The sequence below is a fragment of the Myzus persicae genome, unplaced genomic scaffold, assembly GCF_001856785.1.
Source record: "Myzus persicae strain clone G006 unplaced genomic scaffold, MPER_G0061.0, whole genome shotgun sequence".
Taxonomy (NCBI): domain Eukaryota; kingdom Metazoa; phylum Arthropoda; class Insecta; order Hemiptera; family Aphididae; genus Myzus; species Myzus persicae.
In genome coordinates, this window is record NW_019101024.1 from 728,883 (window position 1) to 753,843 (window position 24,961).

A 24,961-nucleotide genomic window follows, 5' to 3' on the forward strand; every position below is an offset into this window, starting at 1 on the left:
CCAAAAGAATAAAATATTATTTTTTAAATTTAGTAGTTTAATTATTATTATTATTGTTATAACGTTGTTAAGTTAAATTGTTGAAAAAATCATCAAAATCAGTGACATATGAGAGTCATTTTGTAGTTAAAAATGTAGTTTGAAATATTATTATGGTACAAGTGTACGAAATACAAGTAGATTGACAGATGATGGGAAAACTGGTGGTACTTCATGGGTTACATAGTATATGAACCTAAAAATGTATTACATTTGTTCACTTTTATACACCAGAGTGGCGGGCAAAACATTGAATAAGCTAATTCCTATAAATAATATGTGCAAGTTCCTAAACTGCAGATACAGTGTGGTATGAGTAAATTTCTACACAGCAAAAAATATAACTTAATATATTCGTTCCCACGCCAATAATTATTAATTGTACACTATTATCTTAAAATTTTAAAATAATAATTTTAAAAAATAATGCTTTTTATTATTTATCATACAAATTTAATAACAAATATTATATTTTAGAAACACCTAATACATATTACATATTATCATATTCCATTAATAATAGATAAAATGTAAGTATAAGTGTAAGAACTAACAAATTTATTTTTTTTACCTGCTAAGTCTTGTGTAGGAACTTACATTCGCTCAACTCAACACTAACCCTGAACCCGAGTAATGTTTTCATGGTTCTAGATCAGTTCACCTGACCAAGTGGCGCATGGAAAGTAGTAACACCTAACACTTCAACTTTTTACAGCCTTAAAGGTTAAACCTTGGTCGGTCCTTTTGATTTAATACCATTTCGAAGATCAAGAAGAAATATACCACTTTAAAGATTTGTAATTTGTATCATTGTCTTGGTTCCAAGTCTTTGGTTTGGGTAAAATGGTAAAATGAGCTCAAATAAAATATAAAAATAAAATTATAATATACAATCTAATCAATACAATTTTATTTAATATTATTATAAAAAAAAAAAAATGTAAATATATGATCATCTCTGGTCACTGCAATTTGATTTTATTCAAAATAATTTTACCACGATCAAACGACGCGACACCATTGAAAAGTTCAAAAAACTTACTGTTTAATATTTTTATATATAATCAGTAAGTTTTGTGAAATGTTGATATTTCTCGATCATAGTTAGTAGGAGAAATAGTGCGTATGCATTTTCGTGATATTGAACAACAGCTCTCAAGAATATTACCTATAAAAAGTGGAGAGTTTGACCTACATTTAACAGTATTCGTTCCGGTTCGATAAGCACTGCAGATATTATTCTTGAATCTTGTTAAAGGTCTGTAGTACAAAAGTGCAGACTCTAATGTTCGATTCGTCATGGCATTAAATCTCATAAAATTCGTGTTATTAATTTCATTTACATTCTCAATACGCGCACAGTCAATTTACGGACCTTATGAACATCAAGGAATTCCCTTCAGAGAAAACAATTTTTTAGGTACTCGACCTATTTCGAGTGAGTACGATTTTATTGTTATCGGTGCAGGTCCAGGAGGCTGTGTAGTCGCAAACAGATTATCTGAAAATCCAAATTGGTCAGTACTAGTGCTGGAAGCAGGACAAGATGAATCCATACTTACAGATATACCGGGTGCACAATCGTTATTGGAAACATCGGACACCTACAGTTGGGGATACATAACAGAACCAACAAAAAACGGTTGTCTCGGTTTTAAGAATAAACGTTGTTCTTGGCCAACAGGAAAAGGCATGGGAGGGTCATCGACAATTAATGCTTTATTTTATACTAGAGGAAAAAAAGAACATTATGATTCAATTGCAGCATCAGGGAACACTGGATGGGCTTACAAAGATGTAATGCCCTATTTTTTAAAATCTGAAAATAATTCTATACCAGAATATCAAAATTCACAATTTCATTCACAAAATGGATATTTCCATGTTGAACGATCCCAATACCGTTCACCACTCGTTGATATGTTCATTGATGCAGGCGGTGAACTAGGATTGCGAAAAAATATTGATTATACAGTTGATCCGGAAAACGGAATATCGAGTATTCAAGCTAACACAATAAATGGACGCCGAGTAAGTATAAAACATTTTAGTAAATATTTTTATTTTATTTGGAATAATAATAATGTATTATTTACATTGGGCTGGCTCTCACAAAGTCACAACGGAGGGTCGCAAGTTCAAATAAAAAATATTACATTATACACAATTACTATACCTATATAATTAATACATAACAATTTCAAAAACAATGCCTAAATAGATTATAGAAATACACACTTATATGGCTATATCTACTTATAGTTTTAAATAAATTAAGACATTTGATTGTTTATTCTATTGTGGAAGAATTCGGTACATCATTACGAATTACGATGTACCTTTACGTCTTATGTTTCAACTTAATTACAAGATATGTAGGTACCTACAGTGGGAGTTTCCCGAGTGCGTCCCAAAAAAAAAGGTCATATTTTTTACATAGCCCGAATGCGTCCAGTTCATTTAGAAATACCCAGGGTGCACCACGTGGAGGTGAACTGCCTTACACCCCAAAAATATTATTTTTATTATAATTATTAGAACTAGCTTACACGGTTAAGTTTAAGTTAGCGTACAATTTATTAAAACGTTTTTTGTTATTATTATATATTTATATAAGCTGGTGTTTAAATGCTATTCTTTTGAAAAAATCGAATCTTGTTATTTCATTATTATTAAATTGTTTTATATTGTCTTCGATGTATAATATTTTCTTGCACGTACTTTGTTTTGGTTTTTTTTGTTGTTTGTGTGGCCGTTCGGATTGCTATTTTAGTATCGATTTGAATTTTTTTTAATATTTCCAAAAATGTGTATAAAATAACGAGTTGTACTTGGAATGAATGCTTTCACAAGCATTTGTTGTCCTTTCAGAACTTCTATTCATTTTAGCCCACATGGAAATAGGAAATTTTACTCCAGAATCTGTATAATTTTCTATTATATTATCCATAAATTCGTTAAGTTTTTGATGTTTTGGCATTATAAATATAAAATCTTCAATAATATAGTTTTCTGAATCTACTTGATTTAATAATGGTAAGCCAAATAGATTAATTAAAATTAATTTCCCACCGTTTCCAGTGTTCAAATATCTTAAATAGATACCTATAGCAACTGTAGACCGAGGACGCACTCGGGCACTGTAATATAATTTGTCGATAAAACGGCGGACGCACTGGGACTATGAAAAAGGTAAAAATTAAAAACGGGACGCACTCGGGATATCCCCCCTACAGTAGGGTCTCGATAATCCGAACACAGGCTAAGCCGAAAGACGCGATAATCCGAAATTCCGAACGGGCTTGAGAATTATCTTATCTTATCTAATATGCACATAAGTATTTATAAATAATATTTTCCGGTAATAAAATTTTCGATTATGTTTATTATGATAATTAATATTTTTATATATTCATTGTCTTTTGAAATTACGAGTTTTTACTTGATTAATACAGATGAAAATAAAATGTCTTAATTTAAATTACAATAAAACCGATATTTTTTTTAAGCCATAAGTAATCCGAACAAATCGCTAATCCGAACGACTCCTTTCCCCATCCTCGTTCGGATTATTGAGACCCTACGGTACTTTCAATATCTTATGCGTTAGTATATGTTTTGGTGAAGTACTTCATATCTACTACCTGCTATAACATTGCTTTTAAAATATTGTTTTTATTTACCTACAATTTTTTCTAGCCAAATAAAATAAAAAAACATTTGACATTATAAAATATAATATGAATGTATGGTTCCAAAATGTATAAACATTTTTTCTGAATAAAATTGAAATATAGCTTATTTGTAAATAAGACTTGTTCGATGTGGGCCAAAATACATTGTGAACTGTGCAGGGGTGGAACCTGAGTACAGTTAATTCCAGTATTTTCCGTTTTTACAATGTTTATTAAAGCTGTTATAGATATTATCTATCTTTCTTATTATTATTTGTTATTTGACACCTCAAGCCTAAACAGTCAATTTTTTACGTATTTTACATCGGTAGAACATTCTACAGGTTAATAGGTAGATAGTGGTAAATACTAAATTGTAATGTGCTGTTATCAATATCAGTTATTACTTATTCGGCAGTGATTACTGATTACTGATTAGGTACCAATTATACTATTGTAATGAAATTAAATTGCAAGGAAAATGCCTTTTAACCACCAAATTTTTCTTATTTTAAAGAAAAAATAATGACCCACGTGTTATTAGATTTAATATTTGTGATTTATGTTAATTAAATATCTTTGCTGTACCTATAGGTAAGTGCATCTAAAGCTTTTATACACCCAGCCAAAGATCGTCAAAACCTCCACGTTGCAATATTCAGTCAAGTAACAAGAATACTCTTTGATTCAAAAACTAAAAAAACAATCGGGGTGGAATTTATTAAAAAAGGAAAAACTAGAACTGTATACTCTAAAAAAGAGGTTATTTTATCTGCCGGTCCTATAAATTCACCACAATTACTAATGTTATCTGGAATTGGACCAAAAGAACACTTAAAGTATCATGGTATACCAGTTATCCAAAATTTACCAGTAGGACAACATTTAGAAGACCACTACGGCTTAATCGGTAGTTATATTTATTTATTGAAATAGTTTTATTTTTAACATTGGTAATTATTGTTGTAAAAAAATGTCTAGGTATTCAACTTATATAAGCATCAATATTATATTAACTGTATGTTGAAGTCATTGCGATTGTTCATAATCAAAAATATAAATAATTAAATGTAATTAATATTGTATTCATTTATTTGAAATCAATTAAAAATATTTGTTTAGGTTTGGAATTCATAGTGAATCAAACAGGTCCAGTTCTGACTCAACAAAGTATATCAGATCCAGTGTTATTCGACGAATGGTTCAAGTATGGCCGAGGACCACTAACAGTACCGAGAGGGAGAGACGGTTTGGCTTTCATAAGATCACCGTCCGGCAAAGAGATCGAACTGGTATTGGCTCCTATAACCGACAAACCAAACGTATTTTTCATTAGTACTTTGCTGTTGCAACCGGACGCTCGCGGAAGTATAAAATTAAAATCCAACAACTCGATGCATCCACCTGTTATGTACTATGGTTATTACAACAACAATACCGATCTCGAAGACAACATATACGCTCTTAAGTATGCTGTAAAAATGGTAGAGGAGACGCAGGCATTTAAAAGTGTCGCAGCCAAACTAAACCCCATACCGTATCCGAAATGTGAACGTTTCCGGTTCAGATCTGACGAATATTGGGCATGTTTATCAAAACACTTGACCAACACGTTTCATCATCACTGTGGTACGTGCAGAATGGGAACCGTCGTCAACGACAGATTACAAGTAATTGGCATTCAAGGACTACGAGTAGTGGACTCTTCGATACTCCCACACATTCCTAGCGCGCATCTTTACGCTCCGACCGTAATGGTGGGCGAAAAAGGAGCAGATATGATTAAAAGTTATTGGTCAAATTAATGTCTATAAGAGTCATATAATATTTGTTTATATGTTCTTATATCTACGTTTGATTTATAAAACCCATGGTTTCAGCTCATATGAAGTCTTTGACTGTGAGTTTATTTTGTATTGGGTAGGTACAATGTTTTGAAATTATCACTCAGTATGTACTTGGTGCATCGTTTAATTTATTTACATAATCTGGATAGAAACCCTATTTATTATTTCTTATATAAGGATCATAAAAATGTAATAGTTATAAATTGTATAATTATATAGGTAATTGAATAATTCTATTATAGTTGTGTTCACTGTACCGCTGTTGCCTACTCGTTACGCCGTACAATAAATCAGTGTCTAAAATATTCACAAATTTTGCTACAGCACAATATTATCTAATTCCTCTATCCAAACTATTTGAAAATAATAAACATAGTAGTGTGCCAAACGGAATAAAAGTACTGCACACAATTTTACACTCAGCAATAATTATTAATACCTAGTCCACACTTGGGTGTTGAAAACTTGGAAATCCCCTTGTCGCTACCTGGTTGATAATTGTGTATCCTTGAATACGTGTATAATCATTAGAAATTGGCAATCAATAACAATAATTAATAGCCAACTACGAAAAAGATGTAGATCGAAGCTTGGGTAAATATTTAAACGCAACTACTTGTTTTCACTTCACCTGGCTGTGTATTAACAAGTGAAAAATGATAAGCTAATATGTATCTGTATCACTGAAGAAACAATGAGGGTATTTACTAATTATTAGTCGAATCAATATAAATGTTACTACCTATCGTTATGATATATTTTTAAAAAACTGCCACATGATCAACTTCATTAAACAAATAAAATTATTCAGTCTAAAGTAAAAAAAAAAAAATGTTACCAAATTCAAAATGCCCACTGTATGTAATCACTTCTTGTAATCAATATCTACTGACCTTTGTAGTCGAAGTTTGTATGAGATCAATAAAAAATATATATTTTAACTAATGAAATAGCAAGTTTAGTTTATAAATATTTTTTAAGCTCGTTTTATGCATAGTAAGTAAGTAGGTAGGTAGTACCTTAGATGATTAATTGCTTGTATTTTTATAATGTAAAATAGGTACCTATATAGTAGCATAGGCTAAAGTAGACATTCTAGTTTCTAGTGTTTCAATAAGTTTCAGTTTAAAAATGTGACTGTGTAAACTATCTACTTAAGTTGTAAGAATTGGTTTCAAAATAGTGATTCTTAAAATTATAACACAGAGAAACAGTTGTCTTATATATAAACGTTCTGAACAGCTGATTCGCATAAAAACCGGCCCTGCAAAATAAATACCCGTGTCCAATTTTTTTAATTTTACTAAAATCTAAATTAGTGTTTTTCAAGCTTTGAAGCAGTTTCTTTGATCGCTATCACGATGTTGTAGGATGTGCTACAGACTTAGTCTCTTCATCATCCCCCATATGGCACAATTGGTGGGACGACAAACACCGTGGATAATACACGAGATTCATGAGTGGCGAGTCCCAGGCAGATTGGGAAAATTGGATGTGATAACGAGGTTCTGTGGTGGGGGGGGGCAGATTCTGGTCGGCCCTTGAAGCTCCCTGCAGTCACTTGTTCCATCTATCATTCTTCTATCTTGAAACCATGATAAAATAAATCATGTTTGTAACAAAATATGATAATTCATTGTAATTTGTAACAATGTGTAATGTGTACCTATAATTTACAGTTAGAAGTTTTGTAACTGCAATGCAGTAAACGATGTTGTACAAGGAAGTAAAGCCAATGCTAGTCCCCACTTAAGTGGCGAAGTTAAGTTCTTATCGGATTTCAAACACAAACTTATGCGAAACTGAATAGTTCATCCAAACCAATAAATAATTCAATGTATAAAAAAAAATGGTAAAAAAGTGGGTAATCCTCTATTATAGGCACATTAGGCGTCTAGAGAGTCCTTGCAGTAGATGTGTTAAATTTTAATTCAATAATCAATGTATAAGAAAAACAATATTCTGAGCGAAGACGCTCTGTCATCCTTTATAATATTACTAAGTAAATTTTATTATATTATTGTGACTTTGTAATTTTTTTACTATTATTTATTATGTAGTAGGTACCTACTAGGTGCAGTAGGTTAAATTATTTTTTGCCAAAATATTGCATTTGAAAATGTTGAGTAGGTAGGTATATATTGATTTATTGTAGGTACACCATGACAAAATTTTTTTTGAATATTTTGTCATACCGTTTACAATATAATATTGTACCTACCTACTCTAAAAGTCTAAAGTACCCACGCATAATTTTAAATTATGTATGACCAAATAACTAATATCGCTATTCTTGGTTCAAATATGTAATTTCTCCCAAATTTGAACTTAAAATGTCAGTAAAAAATAACCGTTTTAATTTTTTTTTGAATTTTTGGTTACAGTAAAACCCATTAAAATGAGATTCCTTGTTTTAAATTCAATTTAAAATAATTTGCAATTTGCTCTACTGATAGGTAGGCACCTACAGATGCAGCATATGTACCTAGTACCTGGGTACATAGTACCTAGTCATAATATAAAACCTACCTCTCTAATGCATATGAATAATTATTGTGTTTTAACATTTATTAGATATTGCAGAGTAAATTTATATTTTTAAAATTTTTTCTCCGATAATAATTCTTATACTTGATTTGAACTCTACTAATGTTAAAGTCTTAGAAAACAAAAATAGTATTAGTATTATGTAGCCATGTAGGTAAGGTAAATATATCTTTTTAATAAAATGTGGGTAAAATGTAAATTTAATGGTTTTCATAGGTTTATATTATTAATTGTTTATTACTTTTTCCAAAAAATCATTAATATTTTTTTAAGTACAAAGGATCCAACAGGTAGTTCATTAGCCTAAAATTATATTTACATTTACACAAATTAGTATGGTTATTTGCTTCGCTTAATTACGATGATTACATTTATTTATTTTTAATGTTATTTACATGCTTGCATGTTATATTAATTTAACTTATATAAATTGTTGGTATCAATACCAATTTTTTTGAAAAGTTGTATATTGAGTAGGTATAGTGTTCTCCAAGTGCTTCTTCCATAATTGGAGGTATGTAGATGATTCTTGAGGTGGCAAAAAGTAGACAATCTAGGACTATGTGTTTTACTGTGAGGGGTTTGTCACATGAGTTGCAGTAGGGTTGTTTTTCATCCTGTATTACATATTATAATATCTGAGTGAGGCAGGTATGTCTGATTCTGGTTCTTGTGGTTATTATGTCTGAGTGTCGAGAGATATTATTATTGGTATGCCAATTGTTTATTTTCTTTTTATTTCTTTAAGTTTATTAGTTATTGGTACTACATCCTAAGATGTATACAACATTTCGGTGATGTGTATGTTTATAAATTTTAATGTCTTGTTACGGGATAGCAGTTTTGTTTTTTTAAATATAGGAGAAGTAATTGCCTCGTTTGCTAATGAATTTATTATTTGTTTTAACTTTTAAGCATGTTGCAATTTATTTAGACTTAAGTTAGGGCATTGTTCTGAAATAAAGGTTGAGAAACACTAAATTTCATATTTAATATGGCTATTAATTAAGTCTTAATAATAATTTGAAGCAATTAAACTACAATTTTGAGATAAAATAGTTGTGATAATATTATAATAATAACAATAATCAATCAGCTATATAAACAAAAAAATATATATATTTTACAGTACAAAATGTTTTATCATGATTTTTGATAGGTATTAAAATATTATTCTAGTAGAGTCTGACAATATTCGTTGCAATACAGATAAAATACAAAACCATATTCTAAGAGACCAAAATCAAACAATTAATAAACATTTTCAATTTTATTTTGCACCCTTAGTATCTGAATCGTCATCTAAATGTTGATAGAGTTTTGTAAATAAATTACCATTTCTCTTTTGAATGGACTTTAATCGACCAGCAAACTGAGGTCGCGTTGAAGGTTCAGCTCTACGATTTTCCAAATCTTGAACTATCTGCAAATACATAACACTGTTTGGATTTACATCAACAGCGTTAGGTGCAATATTATGTTTTTTTCCTGTCTGTTGAGCTAATGGTGGAGACATAGGCGAATCAGTAGTAGCTCGTATTACACTCGGCCTGTCGGCCAAAGATTTCTTAAAACGCATTAAAGTTTTTTCAATAATTTTTTCTTCATCAAGTTTACCACGGCATTCAAATAAACATTGCAAAACTTTACAGTGATTCTCAGTATATAAATTTGATTTCAAAAATGTTTCCAACTCTGCCCACATAGACTTATATTGATCATCTTTTTTCATCATTTTTCGTGGATTTGACAGACTGGGTACAATGAGGTGTTCATTCTTTGATTCAGCTGCCATTAAAGCATAAATACATTGTTTGCAATTCATTACTTCCTGATCACTAATGTTATCTTTAACCATTAATGACAACATTGGTTCAGTATATTGCTTCAAATTAAATATTATTGTTGAAGATGTTGTTAGTGGCCAATATGCAGTTTGTTTTTTCAATTTTTCTTTTGCATCTTCAATATTGTTTTTATCTTCTGACTGTTTTCTTTTTGATGGTTGCAGTAAATTTAACCTCATAAAATTACCAAAATCGGCTATTCTATACTGAGTCACTTTCCCTCCGGGGCCTTCACTAATAGCTGGTGGGTCTTCAAGTACTGTGCGACCAGAAGACACAGTATGTATGTATATCTCACCGTTGTACGATTTTAAAACATGTGACATGCTTTTACCACCCCCTTGTTTAATCATCTCAAGTAAAACTGATCGGCCATTCAGTAAAAACGTTATCAAACATGCGCTTGGTCTGCTGTTTATATCAACTGGAGTGATTCTATGTAGCGTCGTACAACTGTGAATATCTGGCAAATTGTTGTTTGCCCTAGGTGTACACCATTTTAATTTAATTGTCTCATAGTCAGCTCCTTCCTTTTTTGCAACCACTGCTTTGGCATCAGCTACATTTGCATTTAAAATAGTTGTATGTGCAGTAGCTGCATGGTATATTTCTACATCATAATTTGCTGATGAACTGGCGTTTTGTTCTTCCTTCATGGGAATACCAGTAACTGTTGTACTAGCTAGATTGTAGTGTTTTAATAAAAGGTTTGATATCTTAATACCAATTTTAGATGCAGGAATTGAATGCACTTCCAAATCTAGTATTGTTGATATGGCATGAGGTGGGCGATCAGTGACTTCACATGTTATAGAATCTGGATATGTGTTAATTATCACTAAGTGACAATGATGAATAGACATCGAACTAGGTTGAGATACATATTTGTTGCTTTTGATCATCTCATTATGAAACATGGACATGAGATTATCTATAGACGGGTTGTCCCTGGCAGATGTGATAATAATTGTTCTGCATCTGAAATTCGGTAAAATAATATTTAATAAGAAACATGGATATAACTTAATTGTTATGACTTATTAAGACAATTAGGTATTCTTAAAAATGTTTTAATTATTAAAAAAAAAATATTAATGAACATTTTCAGCAATTAATAAAAACATAAGAAATTATCTAATCCATAAATTACTGGAGTTAAAACATAATCAATATCATATTAAGCATAACACTGAGTTTAACCACTGTTTAAATGATTTTCTTTAGGTATTATATATGATTAATTATTATTAAATTAAATTAAAAAATGGAACATGAAACATTATATTTCATCAAACTGAATCTAACTAATTTCTCTGTATTAATGAACTAGACACGACATTTATTTTAATATAATATGTATTAGGTATTTAGGTATGCATTATTTATTTATTTTGATAAATGAGCTAGGAATTTTTTATGTTTGTAAAAAATATTTATAACATAGGTTATAACTTAAAATAATAATTTTTTTGCTTAAGGTACAAAAATAATAGTGAATTTGTGAAAGATAAAATAATAATAAACAATTACTCCTAACATACCCCTCTTTTGGGATTTGGAAAAGTTCATGTAATTTAAAAAACTCTTAACTTTAAATTCAAAATAATTGTTACCTCGATTATAACTGTACATGGTTCTCAACTGGTGTGTGTCACCAAAATATTATTACTTTAAACTGTAAGCTTTCAAAGTATAAATGTATGATATTATTACAGCATTATGAAGTAAAGTAATGAAAAAAAATCAAATTGATGATGAAATGTGATGTGTTTACTTTGCGACATTTTTCAAAATTTAATGTTTTAAATTCTAGTAGGCATGGTCGCAAAGAAAATATAACTACTACGAGTGATTAAATAGAATGTTTTAAAAAAATTTAATTAATTGTTATGATCCATAAACAATGATGATTTTACATTCTTTTTTTCAGAAAAAGAATCAATAATGCATTTAAGCATTAATTTAAAAAATAGAACTGAAAAATATAATATACAAACATCTGTTGACACTTTTTCAAAGTTTAAAGAGTTACTTTTCATTACTTTCAGCAACTGAAATGTAAGGGGTAGTTTCCAGAAATACCTAGTCCATGTGAAGGAGAAAATATTAAAAATGCAAACTTTACTTCTACGAGAAAAAAACATTTAATAGAAATATCATAAAATACAACTTTAAAATCAAAATTGCATGTCTCAAAATGATACATTTTGAATTTCTATGCAAAACGAATATGCCGGGGTGACCAAAAAAGCATTGCAAATTTAGTGTCCTTTTTCAATATCATACATGTGTACGTGAATCAGCATTTTCGACATAATAAATAACAAAAACTAAAAAAGAGGTTTACGCTTAAAGATATTGAAAAGGAAGAAAGTTTGTCACCAATCACAAGAATTGCACTAATGTCCTTTATAAACTAGAACTGTTTTTTTTATAATATTTTCTTTTAACTGTTTAAATTTTAATTAATTAAACTTTTAGTTTTTGTTTTTTAATAAAGGGCTAACATACAAATGTATTAATTTACAAAGGTTTGTAATTTTTACTTTTTCAAAAATCCATTAATTATTTTAAGCGTGTTGGATTGTTATGGATCTAAATTGGGTGTCGTCTTCCAAAAAAGGTTGAGAACCACTGTTTTACATAGTTTGTAACAAAAAAGTTATTACTTTTTTCCTACCAGCATTAAAAACAGTTTCTGATATGACCATTAGAACTCAATTAATTTATAAAAAAACTTATGACACAGAAAAATGTGTTACCTACATAAAATAAATTGTCTAAGTACTGTTACCATAACATGTAACAACATAATCTTTATGAAATTATAATTTAAAATAATTAAAACAAATTACTTGTTTTGAACTTCAATATTATTTTTCTTAGCCCCTTGATCCATTTGCGCTGTAGTACATTCAATCATTGCTTCGGCTGCAGTATGAAATCCGTACACAACACTGTAGTCTCGATTTGGGTTTGGTACAAGTTTTGCAGGTGGCCCTAAAGATGACAAATTATGCAGCATATAGTTAACATTTTGTTGACTAGATGACCAATTATTCAAGTTGCGAGATTGCAGGTCGCTACTAATAACACGTATAAGTTTCCCATCTGGAAACAGATCCCAGACGATACGGCAGTATTCGAGTACAGCTTCAATGCTACACGTCCACATTGATTTGAATATGGGTGCCGGCGGCACCCCACCAGGTGGCCGTTTGGTGAAGTCCATTTTGATATGCGAGTTACTAGCCAATCCAAAGTATGGAGTGTGGTCCACCACAAATGTGGTTTTATGATTTGCTGGAAAAAGTTGATCCATTAGGCTCATAGTTATGCACTAAAAATACTTTTATAGATGATTAAACGTTTAATTTATTTTTTCCAAACTAAGGTCTAGGATCCAAATAAACGTAGGTACAACGGCTACATCATCATTCGTCACAAAAAACTGACATTTCTGCACTTAAATAGTAAAATAATACGACTAGGCAATTAATAAGTTACGAAGTAGGCAGGCAGATAGTAACTACAGGCAGTAGTCTTAGTAATTTGTATTTTATTTCAAACTGTGCTGCGCGTCAGTGACGGACATCGGCGCGTGTGCGTACGCCGTAGCCGTATGGACCGTAATGGTGAATTTTGATTACAATTCTGAATACTGAATAGTGATTATAGTACGGCCGGCGAAAAGCGAGCCGCGAGCGTTACGTTCCTAGTGGTGTATTTAAGCGTAATCGCGTATAATTGTGGAAAACCTGATGAATTCTGCCACCCGGAGCATTGGTATCGCGGCCCACTTTTCGCTGTCCGTGCTATAGTGAATAAGGTCGCCACACTGATGTAGATCTGCTATCAATCGGAACATGCTTTCGAGCCGGCAGGCTGCCGGGAAATATTATGTTATCAATTGCTTGTATTGTGGTGACCCATAGATAACAAAAGACTTCTTCAGTCTTGTGCTTCAACGGGTTTCGGGTACCAACCACGATTAAAGATATAATAGATATTATAATATATCTTTAATCGTGGTTATACATAATATTTTGAGGCCGCGTTCCCGTGGCCGGAGGAGAAGTTTAAGGAGAGGCAATTGAGGCTCGGGCATTCATTTGGTCTCACACATCGAGATAGATAAACAATACATTGTTTATCTATCTCGATGGTCTCACATCACATTATCAAAAAAAAAAACCGCCAATATGATAACACAATAATACATTTCAAATTTTCAACATAATATTAAAATTAATGAAGTTGTTATATTATGTATTATAAGTATTGCAATTCATATTAGATAATGTTATTACACATATTTTATGTTATAATTCTTCCTTATAATACACTTGCTTTACTTATAAGTCATATTTATTACTATATACCTTATTTTACCTTTAGGAAAATGTAATTACTAATGTATATCTATGTGCCATACTTGTGTTAAGTTTGAGCTTTCAAATTATGTGTTTTGCTCTTAAAAACTTTAAATATTTAGTTAGGTATAACAAATAAACTACTCGACAGAAATTTGATTTATATAATCTAAGTAATCAAAAAATGTTTTCTCTTCAGAACATAAAAACCAAAATAATGCAATTATGAGTGTCTTACATTAAATTGATCAAACCATATAAAATAACTAAAACAGCAAATAGTTACATAATTTTGTGACCCTATAGTTACAAATATTACTCAAAACAATTAGGTACTGTAACTTTACCAGTTTTAATAATTTTCATATGTTTGTCTTATAAGTAGAAACTATACAAAAATAATACATTGTCATGTCTTTTTATTAAAAAAAATATTCATGAACACTAAAGATTTCATAAATACTATTTTGCTGATGCCTGATAGTTGACACTAAAATAATTATTATGAGAAATTTTAATTCTTTTCCAAATGAGGAACTTTTATGGTATTTAATAATTTGTCGATGAATTTTGTTAATCAAGTGTGTACTTGAAAATAATATTACAATACTAGTAAAATAATAATGACCTTTAGGCTTTAATGGAATAATTACAAAATATGTTGGATAAAAACATTACATATATAATACAAATAAAAAAGATTTTGAATAATAATCAACTAAACACAACAGATTTTCTAAGTAGTGGTTGGCCGCAGTGCCCAATGTGTGTCAAGTATCATACGGTGTTGCTAGGCGCTAGCTCTCCAATGGATGACCATCTGGATTTTTAGCGATGAATCCTCGCCCTACACATACAAATGTGTACTCAAACCTAACCTAACCCCCCACAGACTGCTTATGGCCATGGTTGAAGATGCTTTAGACCTAACATAAAAAAAAAAAGTAAAATAAAATTCTACATTATTTAAGATAATATGTACTATAGTAAGTTCTTGGAAATTATTGACTATGCTTTTGTAAATTGAGATATTTTAAATGATAGAACCTTTAATAATTATAATTATTTTAATTGTGTCGGTTATTGGTGTTTGGAGGGGGAGAATTTACCTTCCAAATTATGCTTCAAGAAATTCATATTAAAATTATTTAAATATGTTTTAAAGTTGTTCCAAATTTCAACATCTTCCTTGAATTTTTCAAAACATGAAGTTTAAAAAATTAATAAAAAAATATTGCTTTAAAGAAAACGAATCACTAGCACCTTCATGTGTTGTATCTAAGTGTTTATGTGTGATACGTATCAATTTTTAGTTCAGGAGTTATGCTTAATTATTAACTTTGTTATTTTCAAATAATACTCTAATATTAAAACTATCATTGCTAAATAGATCTTCTGAAATTGATAGCCACTTGTAAGACGGAACCAACACATGTTGATTAATTAATTATTAATACTAGTTACTTTTAAAATGTACATGCAATCATAGTTTCAAGTTCAGAATGTAGTTAATGTGTTCACCTTTGATCATATTATACTATGAATGGATTCCATGTCTGGTAACCTGTAGCAGTGAAGCACATATTAGTGGCGAAAAATCTGTATCATTTCTCGCTTATATTATGTGCTTCAAATTGTAACAATGAAAGGTTCAACTTGATAAACAAACACTAAAATAGGAAACCAACTCAGGATCTTTTTATTCAAAATGTCCTAGTTAACCCTCTGTCAGTTGTGCTTTACCTCAATATTATTTATTGTTCTACCATCGTTCAGATTGATACAGATATATACCCAGTGGCGTAGCCAGACTTCCCGCCGAGGTTTAGGTGTTTAAACCCTGCCCTCTCTCATTTCATAACACTGGCTACTAAACTGGTCATAAGAAAGTTGGTAAATCTAAGGGCTATGGTTGGTTGAAGCTATGGTGATGAAAGTAGACTGGTGATAGTAGACCATCATCTCTGGCTGTGTGCTTTGCAATGATATTTTTCTACTAACTACCATTTTGTCATGCTAACTACCATGGTATTTGATATTTGTATAAACATAATAATAAAAGAAAATATTTAAATATTACCAAGGCAAATTGGAACTTAACAAATTATTATAGTTTTTATCCCTGGGCTTAGAAGCCATCTGACTAGCGTTGTACCAATATTTATAAAAATTAAGTACAGTCAACACTAATAATTGTTTCTTGATCATAAAAAATTATTAAAGTTGATTTCAAAATATCTTATGTTTCTAAAATATAACAAAATAATAATAAAAAATGTATTAAAGTGTACGGTATAAAGAATTATTGTAAGGTTTTCAGTATTTTTTTATTCATTAGTATTAATTTGAAACATGGTTTTGTGTATTAAAATTATATTGTCTAAGAATTTCCAATAAGTTTTCTTCCCACTTCTTTCCACATTACACTTAATCTAATTTTTCCTCACCAAAACAAAAATATAACTATGTTTTTATTTGTATTTTTGGTTAGTAGTTCAAAATTGACTGTAGTCCAAACTTGAAACACAATATAATTTTACATTAAGCATTATTTTATTTCTTTCAATAAATGATTTTACATAGAAGAACCCGTGGACCTCTTTAAATTAAATTTTTTGCATGTTGCATCCATAATAAGTTTCATTAATCTTGTACATTATTTTAATACACTGAATCAAAGTAAATAGACTTCTGATCAGACTGATCATATTTTTTTCATTTATTTTCATTAATATATGTAAAGTAGGATTTTTGCATACATTTTTTAACTTCAAGGAGACATTAAATATTTTGATTCAACATTTGTTACCTAATAAAGTAATTTTGAATAGATTTTCCAGTTAAAGAATTTGAAGATTGTAGACTGCAGTCTTGAGTTCTAGTGTAGTTAACTTTTTATTTTGCTTTTTAAAACAATAATGCCTGTAGGTGTCCATGTCCCTCTTCCCATTTCTTTTTGGAATTTAATTCTAATTGATTTTTTTGTATACATTAAAATAAAATATTTTTTTGATTCTTAAAATGCATTTGCCTGTGGGCGCCCGTGCTTCGCTTTCCATTTTTTATAAATTAAATGTGTATATTATATAGTAGTAGGTAACAACAAATATTTGAATCTTATAAAATATTACATTTTTATGAATTCTTCTTGGTTATATAAAATTAAGTGAATACGTATCCACTGTGAAAGGATATTTTCACTTTAAAGCTTATTTAAATTAATTCCAAACCAAAAACTTCTTTGTAGGTTTTTATGGTCTCATAATTTTAAAACTAATAATTTATGGTTTTTGAATTTTGAGTTTAGCAAAAAAACTGTAAGTATAAATTTAACTTAAGCACTAGCATAAGTTTTATGTTTTTTTGGAAATAGGTACTTAGTTTATTTTTAGCAGTAAAAGTGCTTAAAAACTTGTATATTCGTTGTTAACTGCTTCCTGTCTCGGAGTAGATACCCAAGACACCAAGTTATAAAATACTTAGCTTCAATTATGCTTACTATACTATAAACTTTTTTTTCTACATGATGTCATTTAAATATTCTTATATCTGGTTACAAAGAAGTCTGTGGCTCAATGCTGCATAGTCTTTAAATTGTGATTAACTATGCTTACATTTTAAAAATTGGTAAATGCACGTGTACAACAGAAATCAAATCAAGTACAATATAAAAATATAAAAATACTATTAATACTAATTGTCGTTATTGTCAATGGGTTATGAATTATTATTATCAGTTCATTAAAATACATCTAATTAGATTTCTTAATGTTTAGTATTTTTCAGAAAATTTTAATTTGTGATTCTCTTTGCCAAATGTTTTGATTTTACTCTAATTTTTTCGAAATTTAAATTTAGTGACTGGAACAATACAATTGCAGTGTTATTTTAGGTATAGTGTAAAATTATATCGTTAATAATGCTATATTTTTCCCTTCCTCCTTAAAAATGCCAAATTTTGACTGAAAAAAATAAATTGTATGCACAATATACAACAAAAATAATGATAAGTAAATTCCAGACTAATTTTATTATTTGATACTAAAAAAATAAAAATGATCGTACGATACTGTTATTATTAAGTAAAACTGTATATGTTATATGTATGGTATAAATTATAAAGTATGTACATAATGAACTCGTCAATCTTGAAAAAAAGTAGATTAAATAGGTTAAATCAAGCAAGTGACCAACATTTATATATATTTTTAAAATTGTGAAAAATTAATTTTTGTCCATTTAGTTTACTTCGCCAAATAAACTCTACTAAATATGAATCAAAGATAAAGTCCTTCTTCGTTTTTTTTGTCACTACATTTATTACTTCCCCTCCATCCTATCTACATTCTGATTATGAGCTACACTTATAAGTTATAAGTTACAGGATCTACAAAGTTACATCTATGTTAAACTGTCGAGAGATTAAAATAGCTGGTTTGTTGAGAATTGTTGTTAAAGGGTCGCCAGTTATCGGACATTATCGTTGATTCAACATTCACAAATGATAATAACGTATTTTACTATTTTCAATCGATCAGGTATATATACATACGATGAAGCACTAGTTAGCTAAACGAAATATTATGCTCTCAATGCTGAGAGAAATAAGTGACGGATCTTATCTAAAGCTATAAAAGTATAAACCTATGTGGCGGATGAATTTATTTTGGGCTGGCATCACTGAAACCTGTAATATTCGAATGATATTATTACAACTCAATCATAAACATTTTAATATATATTTAAGTTTTTGAATTATAAATGTAATGACTGGGATACTGTAATATATACTATAAACTGTAAGACTGTACTCACTTTAAAAAAAAAATGGTAGCTAGTTGCAAGTTCCCCTACTGTTTCGTTTAATCCGGCCTGTTTTTACCGATCTAACTAACTAAGCTATAATATTTCTGAAAACAAATCTGAATTTCTCATGAAGCTTACTTTTTTTAAATATTAACTTTTATCCTCCCCTAAATTTTTTTTTGAGATTATACAGTTACAGGAATTAAAAAACATATTTTATTAAGTACAATGCGTGGAACGAAACTAAATTCATGAAAGAGGCGGAAGAGTCATTCTACATTTTGTGTGAAAGTTTCGCAGTATAAAAGGTGTGCACTATGCACCCATATACACAGTTATGTGCTAGTTTCCAATGGTCTTTCATATTATTATACTATTTTAAAGTTCTATTAATGTAAGAAACATTTTCTAATAAGTTTAAATGTTATTGGTTTTAATCGAAAAATGATAAACCCAAATATTGCCATAGAAGTGCAATTTCATGTGGTTGATTTTCCTTGAACTCCTCCCCATCCCTACATACGTCAATGATCACTATATCTGGATAATGTTTCATTCATTTTGATGCTTAAACTATGACTTTTACATAATAGTTATTACATTACTTTTTATTCAAATTAGATTTTATTAAATTTTCTATAAAAGAACTAGACACTGCTCCAGTGGCATAATTTCAGTTTTTGTTTAACTAGGACAACTATCCACTGATTTGCCGACTCAAAATGTTTTCCATGTAGATTCACATAGGATAGTGCATTAGTGCCATAGTAGGCGAGGGGTGGAAGGGTAAATGTTCAGATATATGAACGTCATACCACACACAGGGTTTTGAAGTATTAAACATGAACATTTTTGTCAAGTATTATAATTAGAACTAAAAAGTCAAATAGAATAATTGAGTTATGTGTAAATACATACAAAATAGGTAATACTGGTAATAGGTACCTTTTAATACTGATTTACAATGAGTTAGCAGTATTTACAGTCATAAACATAATTAAATATTTAATAGGAGATATTTTACTTTACGTTCGAAGTTCAGTCGGGCAGCAGCAAAAGGATTGTTGGCTACACCAAGACTAATGTCTTTCACTTTTACTTGCCTACCGCCATGAATGTTAAGTTCATGTTTTCGGCGGTAATCATGGTCAAATGAACTATCACAGGCTAAACATTGTACCTTAGTACGTTTATGTTTACGTTTATTGTTCATAATACAAGATATCAAGTAAAACAATGATAATCCGTTGAATAATTTCAAATAGTTACAGAAATACCACTCGGGAGCTGAGATCGACGATTAACCAAAATGGAAAATATGAGACATAATTATTTACATCATAATAATATGTATGTTATATTTAGCGAATAGGTCTTATCTGATATTCTTATGTGGGTACCTATTGAAATTTATTTAAATTTGACTTTTGATTTGGCTATTCTAAAAATATAATAATTCTTATTTCTCAGTAAAGTTGTACATCATAGTACCAGTACACACGACTGTCCACACGTCTTGTAGGTACTTTTGCAGTGTGCCAGTCTAAAATCTAAATTTATGACAGCCAAGTACCAACTGCCCACTTGCATACGGCAAGTCGGTCGGTTATCAGTCAGTAACTGGTACATAAAACGATTAATAATTTATTTATAAAATATCAATATTCAATATTATGATTTATGACAATGGATTATAGTAGTTAAAAATAAGGCTTTTTATAATTTTTAAATGTGTCGACTTAAGGTTGATGTAAATGTTAGACTAGAGCAAATGCTCAAGTTGCCTCCCCCCAATGACGCCACTGGACTGCTCCTTAAAATTTGTAATACAGTATATTACGATGATGTTTGATATGCTTTTGACTTATGTACTTACGATATAGACCAAGTTTTGATACGTATCGCAGATAAAAATACATAATATAATATGTTAACCAGCCAATATTTATCACTTTAAATAGTTTGGTTTTTAGTCGTTAGTGGGAAGCTACTGATCTGCATACTCGCATGACTTAAAACGTGTAATATATAATCCGCGAAAAACAATGTTTGAGAGCGATTGCAGGTATACGTTAAATTTTGTTAAACTGTTAATTATTTCTAAATACAGGTCGTGTAGGAAGTCGTCTTAGTACGAGGAACAACCGAAGGATTGTAATTCAAAAATGTACCTGACCACTGAATTCCCGTTCGAATAATCGAGTTAATAGAATTCAAGTAAGTACAATTTTCGGAAGGCAACTTATCGGGTTTTCACTTTTCTCCACTTCGCAGACGGTCCGTCCACCGCGGTCGGGTCGCACGTGCAGTTACGTGGCGCGCCGCCGGCCGTTCAACAAGTAGAAACTTCCGCGCAATCCTTCGGCCGCTGCGGCGCGCAGGGTGCACGGAATACCTCCGCGACGAGGGCTCGGAGGCCAAAACACCGCGGTAGCGTCGACGGCAGTCGTAGTAGTACGCGCGCCGCGATGTGTACACCGCGGTTGTCGTGCTCGTCGTACTCGTCGTGTCACCGGTCGGTACCACCGGAACCGGCGATCAAACAATAATTGTAATTGTATTTTAAGTGCAGTTGCCTATCGTTGTTTAACACCACAAATATACATTACCTGTACGGTGTACATTTCAGCCGGTAATAATAATAATAATAATAATTATACTCCAATTTATTACGTTATATCAAATTTACTGACCGATACTATAATACGCGTCACTGGATCGCGTGTGTAGTGAGTGCATTTAAATCGCATCGTACCTATTAAACTGCATATTGTTGCTTACGTTGTCGTCGTTTTTGTTAATCCAATGGCAGCTACCGAATGGATCACAGCCATCGACAAAAGGTAGGTACTTTTGACACAACTACCTTTCATGGCTTAAGATGATTATGATGTACATGTGTATGTATTGTGCATACCATATACATAATATTATGCAACGAAGAATGTGCTATTACCAATTTGCTTAGTCTTTTATTGAAAAAAGTAATCGGCACATTTTTAGAATTGTTTTTTTTTTTATTAAAACGTATATTTTGGATTTGCCTTTCTTATCGAAGTATCAATGCCGTAAATAAACTAAATCATCAGGGGCCAGGGGGTATTACGGTTTTAGTATAGTATTTTTATAAGTATAGTATCTAGTTAAGTAAAGTACTAGTTAAGTTAAGTTGTAAGTACAACTCATTGAGAAGACGATTGGGAGAAGTTTAGACTATAATACAATGGACAAATCATAATAATTGTATGAAACTAAAGCCTAGGTATTGTTAATTATTAATTATTATTTATATTTATATAGGTTAAAAATCTAGTTAATAAGTAATGCATATTATTTGAAAATTAAAAAATATTTATTATATGTTACGTCCTCGATAACCTCAATTACGTTTACGTCTTATAATATTTTTCAAAATAAAATTAGTATTATTCTGCTTACCTTCATTGAAAAAAATGAAGATAAAATTTCACTAATTCGAGTATCATCTATAACTATCACTGCTTTTATGAAAAACAATAATATTTTAAGGTTTAACTGTTATATATTATTGTTTAGATTTTATCGTCAGTAATTAGTATTTGATAGCATTATTTGACCTATTAATATTGGAACATTTTTCAAACTTATCCCAAAAATCCCAATTTTTAATAAGTAATATAATTATAATTATTAATTTTGCACTTAGTTAATACAAGAATTTACTAAGATATTTCAGCTTCAAACACTAAGAATAACTTTGTTTTGGTTGGTATACCATGACTAGATGCTGATAACAACCTCATTTTTTCAATATAAATAATAAATATAAATATTTATTGGAATTTGGAAATTAAATCAAAATAACGTTTTTATATTTTTAAGTTGTATGTAAGCAGTTTATCAGAAAATGTTAACATTATTTTGATTGATGTTCTATTAAGTGTATTGATGTGGTTTTCTTTATGTATCATTTTTTAAATGATTTAACGTATTACATGTTAGAACACGTTTGATGATACATATTAAATTATTTATTTAACGCCTATCATCGGTAACCATTTTCATGTTTTTTAATTTTATCAATAAATAATTTAATAACTTAGGTATATATATATATTTAATATTTATTAATAATTGTTCAATATATTTTTTTATTGGTTAAAGGATTATTGGTTATTACTTATTGTAATGTTTTCCTGGAGGACTAATTCCTTAGTCCTGGATTTTAGAGAATTAATATTATGACAATTATTATATTTAAAACGGCTAACAAAACAGTGTTTTGTATAATTTTTAGATCTGGACTCTATTGTTATTCGTATTATGGACGAATACCTGTTTATTAATATTATACGAGCCGTATTGTAATGGAAATCCTAAAACTTGATGAAAATAGATTTATATTTGTTTATTTACTATTGAGGTATGACTAAGTATAGGACTTCTCCACTTATATTATACGAGGGGGTCAGTGCTAAGTTTCGCTTTATCTATAAGAATAAGACTATACATAATGCTACAATGGCACCGCGTATATATTTGTACAAGAATACGAGAAAAATCAAGTGGATTGATCCCCCTCAAGTGTAGTTTGTATGTAAATCTAATAATTATAATATTATACAACATTTTATTTTGATGTTTATTACTTATACCAAGTTATAATTTTCAAGCTTAAACTGATGGATGCCACTTCGCTTTCTTACTTCAACAAAATTTAAAGGTTTTAATCCTTTTCTCGTACTTTTATAATATTATTACACTTTTTTCATTTTTTACTAGTATGTTTAACCAGAAACGTAATTATATTTTGGTGTATAAATGTATAATTAAGTATATTTTAAATAGCTGGGGAGAATGGAATATCGATTAAACTATCTTAATAATTTGTTATTTACTAAAAACTAAGTCTTAAAAATTTGAACAATTTATTTGCACCCTATATAGAACTACGTGAAAACTATAAGAATAGGTTTTCCAGTATCATGTTATTATTTTTTTCCCTCGATCTTTTATCTCAAAATCGAATTTGTTATGGATAGTTTTACTGCAGTTATTTAAAATGAGAGTTTATAATAGTGTTTAAACCTCGTATAAATTATGTTATTTAAAAAAAAAAATGTTCCAAAACATTTCCTTATTTTACTCAACATTTTTTTTATTAAACCATGTTTACACGTACACATACAAATATTTTTATCCATAAGATAAACATGTTTTTTGTTTTAATTGGTATTTATCAATGTGTGAACAACTCATCTTTCAAATAAAATATAATATCTATTCAAACAAAGTATAATTTACAGATAGTAAATTTAATGATATAATAATATATTATAATATTATGTAAATTGTTTAGGTATAGTATTTAATGTATTTTACTAACTGTCTGTACATAACATTTATACTGTACCTATTGGTACCTATATTGTACAGTTACTATTAAAGTCTGTTGACATATTATTAAGAAGTGAGTTACTAAATAGTTTCGACAAATTCATCAATTTATATTTTTTGTAATTTTTCGTTGATTTTTGTAGTTTTCTTACATTTTTCATCAATAAAATTTCTTTAAAGTACAATTTTGTCCTGTATTTCCAGCTATTGTAATTGTTGTCTGTTTCATTTGATTTCTTCTATAGCTAATGTCAGGCATTTTTCACATTTTCAATTCTTAGGATATTCTTAGAATCACAGTAACCTTTTCTTTTTATTTTTTCATACGTGTTTGTTTATTCTAACAAAACGTGAGTTTTTCACATTATACGGAATTTTCCATATTGTATCATCGCCTAAGATTTGTTAAAGTTTTTTCATGATTGTGTTCTCAAATCATATTACCAACATTT

At 29.7% G+C, this 24,961-nt stretch overlaps 3 protein-coding genes across 3 annotated transcripts in view; 2 read left to right on the top strand and 1 right to left on the bottom strand.

Moving 5' to 3' along the window:
* The first annotated feature begins 1,102 nt into the window (after window positions 1–1,102).
* Window positions 1,103–5,865, top strand: LOC111027362 (glucose dehydrogenase [FAD, quinone]-like). The gene is made up of 3 exons (XM_022305732.1): window positions 1,103–2,070; window positions 4,308–4,623; window positions 4,836–5,865. The coding sequence occupies exons 1-3, from the start codon at window positions 1,339–1,341 to the stop codon at window positions 5,516–5,518; spliced, it is 1,731 nt and encodes a 576-aa protein (XP_022161424.1). The 5' UTR covers window positions 1,103–1,338; the 3' UTR covers window positions 5,519–5,865.
* A 3,357-nt stretch (window positions 5,866–9,222) lies between these two features.
* On the bottom strand, window positions 9,223–13,627 carry LOC111027338 (integrator complex subunit 13). Its single transcript, XM_022305698.1, has 2 exons — window positions 12,810–13,627; window positions 9,223–10,932 (listed from the first exon to the last, which is right to left on the bottom strand). Exons 1-2 carry the CDS (start codon window positions 13,283–13,285, stop codon window positions 9,378–9,380), a joined length of 2,031 nt encoding a protein of 676 aa, XP_022161390.1. The 5' UTR covers window positions 13,286–13,627; the 3' UTR covers window positions 9,223–9,377.
* A 7,951-nt stretch (window positions 13,628–21,578) lies between these two features.
* Window positions 21,579–24,961, top strand: part of LOC111027300 (rap guanine nucleotide exchange factor 4) — a 193,633-nt gene continuing 190,250 nt past the window's right edge. The window contains exon 1 of the mRNA XM_022305623.1: window positions 21,579–21,976. Coding sequence (XP_022161315.1) covers window positions 21,939–21,976 — 38 coding nt within the window. The 5' untranslated portion in view covers window positions 21,579–21,938. The remainder of the gene's footprint in view (window positions 21,977–24,961) is intronic.

Excerpts from the sequence above, each read along its gene's own strand:
- LOC111027362 (XM_022305732.1), top strand. The coding sequence starts at position 1,339 with ATGGCATTAAATCTCATAAAATTCGTGTTATTAATTTCATTTACATTC. Across the intron at positions 2,071-4,307 it reads ACACAATAAATGGACGCCGA|GTAAGTGCATCTAAAGCTTT; the intron begins GTAAGTATAAAA and ends CTGTACCTATAG. Across the intron at positions 4,624-4,835 it reads AGACCACTACGGCTTAATCG|GTTTGGAATTCATAGTGAAT; the intron begins GTAGTTATATTT and ends ATATTTGTTTAG.
- LOC111027338 (XM_022305698.1), bottom strand. The coding sequence starts at position 13,285 with ATGAGCCTAATGGATCAACTTTTTCCAGCAAATCATAAAACCACATTT. Across the intron at positions 10,933-12,809 it reads AATATTGAAGTTCAAAACAA|ATGCAGAACAATTATTATCA; the intron begins GTAATTTGTTTT and ends ACCGAATTTCAG.